Source organism: Phaseolus vulgaris, chromosome 2 (genome assembly GCF_051622355.1).
Source record: "Phaseolus vulgaris cultivar YP4 chromosome 2, ASM5162235v1, whole genome shotgun sequence".
NCBI lineage: Eukaryota > Viridiplantae > Streptophyta > Magnoliopsida > Fabales > Fabaceae > Phaseolus > Phaseolus vulgaris.
In genome coordinates this window covers 44,167,255-44,175,941 of record NC_143499.1, presented here as the reverse complement: position 1 = coordinate 44,175,941, position 8,687 = coordinate 44,167,255, and the positions used below count along the sequence as shown (strand labels likewise).

The window sequence follows — 8,687 nt, the reverse complement described above, 5'->3', positions numbered from 1 at the left end:
CGGTCTTGTGTTCAAAATGATGCGTAACTACGGTGAGGTCACTTGAGATTGCATAGTATGGAGTGTTAAGACGAATGACATTTCAGGAATGTAAAGAGGATTCAATTGATCCACTAACCTGGCCTTTTTTCTTTTACTTTTTAACGTTTTTCCAGATAAAATTTGTTTAAGCATACATATACTGTAACTCGATATGATATTGACAAACAACAGAACCAATTGACTTGATTTGACACATCAATCAGACAGGCCTCTGCTTTGGATCTTCAATTTGGACTATACTGTGTAAACTAGAACCCTCTGGAATTCCCAGGGGAGGATCAATGCATGAACAATTGTCAACATTAAATAGCTCCCACTCTTTAATTTCACATTTGTCTAGTGCACCAACAATCTCTGTCCTCTCTCTTTCAGATGGAAATGCTCCATCTGGACTAACAAGTACCGCTCCAGTATAAGACTGCCCTGCAACTCTAGCAGCCCCATGATAATGGAACAAACCCCAACTAAGATTTTCAGCTACATCCACAATTGTCCAAAACTCATTTGAAACAACTCCATTGTCTAATACACTGAAATAAAATGTGCCAGGTACCTTGCCCCTTCTCACCCTATATTTTCTCCTCCTCCAGACCATTTGACCTTCGAATGTTTTTACCTGGAATACTGGTTCATACCAGAATGACCCTTTTGCCTTTCCCCTATAGAATAGTTGGTATTGACATGGAAATTGATCATATGCTGGATTCTGCCCTGCTACCACACGCCAGCTCCACTGCAAACTCCCCAACCATCCAACAAACAGATCTTCTGCCATTTCATAACTTAAGTTCTGCCCCCGAAACTTGATCATTGGAGGCACACAAGGCTTGTCAGGGACTTCTGCTTCCAACTCAAGACAGTTGTTTTTTTGTAATACACATAGTGAAAAGGCTTCTAGATTTGCACTTTCATATGAAGCAATACATCGGTAGTTGCATACTTGATCAACAGGGCTACACTGATTCAAGCATTGAAGAGCTTTTCTACAATTGGGATCCAATAAGCAATTAAGTACCTGACGACCACAGTTCCTCAACATACAGTTTAGGGTAGAAAAACCTTTAGCTCTCAAATTATTCAATACTGGAACGGGCCTTATATATGCATTGATTAGTACCAGCAAACAGAACCTTATATCATCAGAATTATGTCGATCCCATGCTTCAGATACTGTCTGCACTACTTCATACGATTCTTTAGCTTTATCGGATTGAGAGGTTCCAAAAAAACTTCCAAATATACTACCTCTCACTTCACTGGGAACATCATAGCCTCCTAATTTGTTCTTCAAATCCGATGAAGAGTCAAGGCATATTACATTTTCAATAGTTTTGCTGTTGTTATTAATCCACCCGACTGATTTCTCGTTTGTAACAGCAATAATCACCAACATATCCGCATCCCGTAATTCTTTCTGAAGTCTCACGGACATTTGTCCGCTAGATACAATACATTCATCAGTAAAGACAAGAAGCTCATACCCTTCATCAACCCATTTCAATCTCTTTGCCTGGTAAAAGGGAATATTAATGGTACTGGACCCAATCAAAAAATTAACCACACTATTCATACCAGAATATTATGACAAAGAAACATACCACACGTATAATAAAACACATCACTTGAAAATATTAAAGATTTCTGTCATTGATCTGAAAACATTCTAACTAAAGGCGAAAGCTGCTTGTTATCCGGCCAAATTTTAAAGCAGCAAGCTTCAAGAATAATATAACAAGCACAAAAACACACTTTTTATTTCTAAATAAATACACTGTACCTAAACCCATTACTAAAGCTAGCAAAATATTACGCAATCTAAAAATCCCCCAATTAACGTTAGTTTTTTCTTAAATTAAAACACCTTTATTTTAAATTAGAACAAAAGCAAGTGACTTTACTTAACAGACAACAATGACATTATCTTCATTTTGGCGTGTACTTGAAAGGGATTTCCCTGACAGATATGTTGAGGGATCACTCAGATTTGCTTCTTCATTCATATTCTTTGTCCTTTGCTACTTTTCTTTACTAAAGAACCATGCAATTCAAAAAGATCCACGAGAGGCCAAAGTAAATTACTCTGAAATTTCAGAAATTGTCATTTCTGCTCCACATGTTCACTCAGTGCACAGAATTTCTCCCCTTTTCCACAAATAGTCCCCCGCATAGGCTCACATTTGCTAAATACTTAAAGAGCTATATCTTACTCAATTCTCTCAAACAAATCTCCAAAACATTGAACCCTGAGATATTATTTTAATTTTGTTTTCTTTCAATAAGTTTAAACAATAAGAACTAAAAGAGATTAAGTGATATATACACACACCACTATATAATAGGAATTACCCCTTTAGAATATACATTTTTTTCAATATTACTTTTAAGTATAGCTATGTGCATAATTATAAAAACTAAAATGTAAAATAGAAAACAAGAGAAAAGAGTAACCTAACATTTTTCAATATAGGATGTTGCATTGCAGGTACAATAAATAATGAATAATGTGATATCCTACTCTTTCTTTGTAGAGAAAGTGCAATATAAAAAATAAATATATTTTTAAAGTCTTGAAAATATAGAACCTAAGAGGATTTAGAATTATTCATTAAAAATCACTTTTCAACAATCCAAAATCAATGAAAGAGGGAGAGAGAAGGTACGTAACAGTGTGAAGCATGACTTGTTCCCATGATGCGGACTGAAGAGGGCTGGCGGCTCCGTGGCCAACGACAGCTACCACCCTCACCGGCGGCGCGGATGACTGCTCCGCCTTCACGGCGGAGAAGACGGTTGTGAGAGGGCGAAAGCGAGGGCCAGTGTGAGTACGTGCCGGTGAAGGGAAAGGGAGAGAGGAATGGGTATGAAGGTGAAAAGGAAAAGTGAAAGCATTAATAGATAAAGCATTATGAAGAAACTTAAAACCGAATGCTTCAACAAATTTTAGTTGCAAATTCAGAGACATTTAAACTAACGAAAGGGATTCTCTCTCTGTCCTGCGAAAACACTGAAAATTATCATTTCAGACTCTTCTTTATAAATATTTTTCTTTTTCTTTTAAAATGTGAATTTTACTATAAAGCCCTCTAGTCCATAATCCTCTTTCTCCTCTCGTGTTGGCCTCAACGAATGTCATATCTTTTGAAATATGAATTAAGTAAGGAATATTAATGGATTTTCGCTTTGAAGAAGCTACAGTGAACAGTAGTACAAAATGGATAAATAGGAAAATGTATAAAACAATTTTAATTACTAAAGTTAATATTAAAATTTATAAGTAATTTATTTATGAGCGAAAACTTTATAAGACAAAATATTACTGATTGTCTTTCAAAATATTACATTTTGACTAATCTCCATAATGTTATTGTACAACGCCTCCCACCATACTAATAACAGAAGATCTTTATCAATTTCGTATTTAGAATGTTGTAAAAAATCACATTCAATTCTGTATTTGTAATCTCTCCAATGAAACAATACAAATGTATAAAGTTTTAACAGTAATTTTATGTTATATTCTACAGGTGATCTCTTGTAAGTTGTGACACTGCACACGCAATTCTAAATTTACGTATCCTTCAACATTACTCCGCCAAGAATCACAATTTACTTAGCACAGCACTCGCTTTAAGAATCACAATTTGTATGTTCTATCTATAAAATATCATGCAACAAAATCTGACAATTGATGGCGCAACACTTCATTTTAAATATTCCAAGATTGTTGCCTTCCTTAGTCACGGAATTTCAATTAATGAAACCGATGGAATCCAAATTGGGAACAGGCATAATATCAATAAGAATAAAGAGTCTCGAAACGTGACAACAAAATTCAAGGAAAAAATTGATCGCCTCAACTTCCAGTTTAACATAGAATTTAAATACAAAGACCTTGAAGAAACGAAATCTTCAAACTGGCATCAACGTTGCACTTCAAAACCAGAGGTGTCTACTTATTGAAGAAACACAGCTTCATCATTATCCAAATGCAATAATTTCTAATGTATGCAAACATCTTTAAGACATTTTAAAGGAAGTTTCTGATGTCCAAAGTTTTCACATCGACCGATTCAGGCTCATCCTTGAACTCCTCCCTGAAATGGAAAACAAACAAAGCAAAATAAATCATATGGTTTACAACTTCTAACATCCTACTGCACCTAGAGACATGAGTAAAAAGTATTTCTAAGAGTGGAGGAGAAAACAAAGTCAAATTTCCAACGCATCAATTCTTTTCATCGTGCTATATTCTTAAGTTCAAAGTTGTGAACCATAAAACACCAAGACTAGGGAAAGGCCAATCATCATCATTCCATGTGGCTATCTGGACTTGGGAGTTAAAATTAAGCAGAAAATAAAAGGTAATTATCATGTACTTATTAATCGTGTTCCTTGTTCAAAAGAATTAAAGATAACTAGGGAGAAGGGGGGAAATATAAGGGCAAGAAATGAAGTCGTTAAGAAATACCTCTTCTTTTGGGTGTCCATTGCCTCAAGAGCATCCTTCTTCAGCTCCTCCAGCTGTGCTTTGGCTAATTTAAGTTCAAGCTCAGCTTCGTACTTTGGTAGATCTTCCCGTCGAACTCCAAGTCTAAGGTGGCACCATCAAAGGAGGAACGGAAAAGAAAGAGAGAAAGCAGTTACAGCCCATTAATTTATGGTACTCAACTGAAGGGAACAAAACGCCGAAGAATCCTCACCATAAAATGAGGAATTTAAACAACGAAATGAAATGCCCAACCAATAAAAGTAGGTCAATAGACAACTGACAAAGAATGGACTATACAATTCCCTACAAGTAAACAATGCGATGCAAGTTCCAATGTCTACGAAAAGGACAAAAACATGTAAAACTTTGAAAATTGAATGTGTTAACCGGTATCTTGCTTCTACTCAGTAAAATTTCTTGCTCTCTCTATTTTATTGCAAAAATCCCTGTCCTCTGCCATCTAATGTAATGAGAATTTTCCCATAATGAGGGTGCATATGCCCACTCAACAATACCAAACTAAAAATATTTATAAAATCGTTAACAATTCCATGGCAAAGTAAGTGAAATAAAATAAACACAGATGAAAACTTCAAAGCTTGAACTTAGATGTCACTTAATATGAACCCAACCTTAACATATCAAAAAGATATCTTGCGTTATGAACTTACTTCTTATTAATCTTATCAAACTCCGCCAATAGAAGGTCCATTCCTTTCTTATCATTTCTCAGTAAAGGTTTCTTTAACTCCTTTTCAATTTTGTCCAGTGCATCTATCATCAGAGCCTCTGCACCAAGATCATCTGTGAGACCTCTCCTGTAAAAAAAATTGAACGCGTAAATATGAGCTTCTGTAACAATAACCTAATGCTTCCTGAAGCAAGTGATGTTTGTGCAATAAGTTGGCTTTCATTTTCAATTTTATAATTAGGTAAATCCGGATAATAATTTAGGCTCGTCCTAATTTGCAGAAGAAAAAAATAAAGCCAACAGGCAATTTTTAGAACTAGATGCTGAAAACAAAAAGAACTATTTCATAATGAATTCAAAAAGGTACATGGAATTCAAAGAATCACTTTACATATAAAAAAATAAATAGTATGAATAAAAAAGTTGAAGGGCACACTATATATACACTGATCATATCTACTGAAGAAATGAAGAGAGTAAAATAGATATCACCACACACTTGATTCTTATATCCTTCAAAGTCAAAAGATAGGTCCGAGCATCTGGAATATCCTGTGTGTCAGTTTCAATGGTGGAGAGGATATCCTGGGACTCTGACAACAAGTTTGCCCTGCAGAATGCAAAAGAGATTGTAGGCATAACATAATCAAAACATTTAAATAATAGAATGCTTGAAAGATTACAAGTTACAAACCAAACAAATATTGAGCAGAATAGTATGACAAGAACAACAAAGGAAAAGCAGAAGCTCACTTCTCTCTAACTGTTTTCATGACATTTGCATAATGAGTAACAGCAGCTGGATCTTCGGGATCAATGGTGATCTTCTCATTCTTTAATATTCCAATGGCGGTCTCAAATTTGCTCTTCACATCCACAAAAATGTTCTTCAACATTTCTGTTTCCATTCAAGCAAACAGTATGTTATTAGCAAGCAACATCTATAATCTATAACTATATAAGAAGGGGACAAGTTATCTTACACACATTTTGTATGTCCTATTTTACCCCTGTAACTATCAATATTATTTATCTCTCACAACCTTATTTATACTTTCTAAATCACACACATCCTCCAACAGCACAACACAATCACAAACTATTTATTATGTAATCACCATTATCACTTATTTTTAATATAGAGCCAAATGGTGCCTCTTTTTCACTAGTAAAAAGAATAAAATTTCTTTTAAAGATCAAATCAATATATACATTAAAAAATATACAACTGACAAGAGAACTCACGATCTCCCTTCAGGGCAGGAGGAGAAGATTCTTTAGCATAGTGGCGAACTGGAAAAGCATACTCCTTTTGCAGAAGCATTTGACTGCCATAGATCTAAAAGAAACGGTGAAAAATGGGCAAATTGAAAAAAATCAGTAGATAACTCACAAACATCATCCCTCTTAAATCAATAAACAAAATTAATGCATATTAAACATCCAGGAAGCAAACCAGTTTCATACAATTCATTTCCGGCCTACAATTCCGAAACTCAATGAGATAAATCACCAGCACAGTCACTTTTAGATTAACCAACAGACTTTACGCGTATTAACCATCATTCAAACACGAGTTTCATATCGTTCATTTCCACACACTATTACGCAACTCAATATGACAGATAAACAAAAAAAATCCCAATGCATCGACAACTCCTAGGGCGCAAGAAAGCTATTTCCCCAATCAATAGAATCAGCGACGAAAGAAAAACCTAATCGACCAAAAGAAATGGATAAACAACATGTTAACCCTCGAAATATAGCGTGAATTGTCCCTTTTTCCGCGAAACATGAATTTAAAATTATGGAGATAGAGAATCAGATAGCGCAAGATGAATTGAAAGTAATGCAGATCCCGAGATTGAACGAGAAATGAGAAGGTGAAGAAAATTGATTGGATAATAGATGGAGAAGGAATTGCAGAGAGGAAATGAGAGATACCAATTTGGATTTGGAAAAGAGACGAGAAGAGAGTGCCATGAGTGAGGAATGTTATTCGTTCAGCTTTCTCTGAAATGCGTTAGTTAGGGCTTTTCTTTCTTCTTCACTTCGATGCCTCTCTTTCTCTTCTAATGAAACCGCGAATCACACTGCTAGGGTACACTACACCCTACGTCTCATCTACGATGCAGGGAATCTCCTTAACTCTCAGCCGTTGGATACTCTGCCACGTGGAAAATCCCCTGGCCTTCGCTCTTCACCTGAATAAATTACATTTTTTAATATTTTATACACTTTTTTTTACCTTACATAAGTTTTAAAATATTACACTTATATTTCGTAGAGAGAAAAAAAAAATATTATTATAATTTACTCAATTTTATTTGTAAGGCTTAAAACGCGGATCTTATAGTTTTATCCTACTATTTTCTAACACCTATGAATGTTTTTTTTTCTTAAATTTAACATTGACGATATCATTACAATATCATCACATGTTAAATTAACAAAATATGTAATAAAAAATATTAACATTATTATTATTATTATTATTGATTTAATAATAATAATAAGTGTTTTGACAAAATTTATTATCTTCAATACTAAAATGAAGAATAATATTCGTAGACACTAAAATAAAATTAACATATTTACATAATTAAAAGGCAATATATTTGAAGGGGATGAAATTAAAATAAGACTAGGAATATATATTTACAAGACTACAAACTATTATTTGAAACAAATTTTAAACTTATTATTATAATCATTAATTTTATTATACATGATGATTTATATTCAAATTTTTTTAATGTAAACATTTCCAATTAAATTAGTACAAATGTATGATCTCTAGAATATCATAAAAGTTTCTTTAAATACTTTTATATACATACCATAATCTAATTGTTGGATTGAATAGAAAAAATATTTTAAGTTAAAGTACGAACTCTTTTGATCTAGAAATGTAAGAGTTGAACAATACTTTTTATATTTTTTTCATATTGTTTTATCAGAAAAAAAGAGAGGATATAAGATTATTTTTCGGAAAAATACATGAACATATCTCGAGGGTAAATAGCTCAATACTGGAGTTTAAGTATTTGTAACTCAATCTTACACGTTAAATGTTTTCAACTCAATTTTTTTTAGTATCTTAAATTTGATGTCACTTATTAAATAGATTGAACTCATCTTCGAGTCTTGAGTGATTTTAGACTTATTTTAAACTCCTTTGAAGTGCTTGAATTGGAATGAGTGGCAATTATATTCTTGTGGACTAAAAATATGGAATTGTGTTTGAAATGGTCAATTTTAGTTATATTGACTCTAATATATAAATTATGGAAATATGTTTGAAATATTCAAGTTTAGTTATATTGGCTCAAATATATAAATTGTGTCCAAGTAATAAGAAAATGTACTAAAAAATTGTACAAAATTGTTATTTTTTTTAAAGTAACATGGATTATGCATTCATATGGTGAATACATTGTTTGACTTTGGGTATTAAATAGTCAT

At 33.3% G+C, this 8,687-nt stretch overlaps 2 protein-coding genes across 2 annotated transcripts; both read right to left on the bottom strand.

Annotated features, from left to right (window-relative positions):
- Nucleotides 1-80: 80 nt before the first annotated feature.
- LOC137812426 (violaxanthin de-epoxidase-like protein) lies at nucleotides 81-3,088 on the bottom strand. Its single transcript, XM_068614391.2, has 2 exons — nucleotides 2,708-3,088; nucleotides 81-1,552 (listed from the first exon to the last, which is right to left on the bottom strand). Exons 1-2 carry the CDS (start codon nucleotides 3,002-3,004, stop codon nucleotides 242-244), a joined length of 1,608 nt encoding a protein of 535 aa, XP_068470492.1. The 5' UTR covers nucleotides 3,005-3,088; the 3' UTR covers nucleotides 81-241.
- Nucleotides 3,089-3,873: 785 nt separating this feature from the next.
- On the bottom strand, nucleotides 3,874-7,342 carry MGP1 (MALE GAMETOPHYTE DEFECTIVE 1). Its single transcript, XM_068614389.2, has 7 exons — nucleotides 7,167-7,342; nucleotides 6,468-6,561; nucleotides 5,976-6,120; nucleotides 5,722-5,832; nucleotides 5,203-5,349; nucleotides 4,511-4,633; nucleotides 3,874-4,136 (listed from the first exon to the last, which is right to left on the bottom strand). The coding sequence occupies exons 1-7, from the start codon at nucleotides 7,203-7,205 to the stop codon at nucleotides 4,070-4,072; spliced, it is 726 nt and encodes a 241-aa protein (XP_068470490.1). The 5' UTR covers nucleotides 7,206-7,342; the 3' UTR covers nucleotides 3,874-4,069.
- Between the last annotated feature and the right edge of the window lie 1,345 nt (nucleotides 7,343-8,687).

What these genes read in the sequence shown, in the direction of transcription:
- MGP1 (XM_068614389.2), bottom strand. Translation starts at nt 7,205, where the DNA reads ATGGCACTCTCTTCTCGTCTCTTTTCCAAATCCAAATTG. An exon ending in TCTTTTCCAAATCCAAATTG is followed by an intron (nt 6,562 to 7,166) that starts GTATCTCTCATT and finishes CGTTTCTTTTAG; the next exon opens with ATCTATGGCAGTCAAATGCT. An exon ending in ATGGACACCCAAAAGAAGAG is followed by an intron (nt 4,137 to 4,510) that starts GTATTTCTTAAC and finishes TTTCCATTTCAG; the next exon opens with GGAGGAGTTCAAGGATGAGC.
- LOC137812426 (XM_068614391.2), bottom strand. Translation starts at nt 3,004, where the DNA reads ATGTCTCTGAATTTGCAACTAAAATTTGTTGAAGCATTCGGTTTTAAG. An exon ending in AACAAGTCATGCTTCACACT is followed by an intron (nt 1,553 to 2,707) that starts GTTACGTACCTT and finishes CCCTTTTACCAG; the next exon opens with GCAAAGAGATTGAAATGGGT.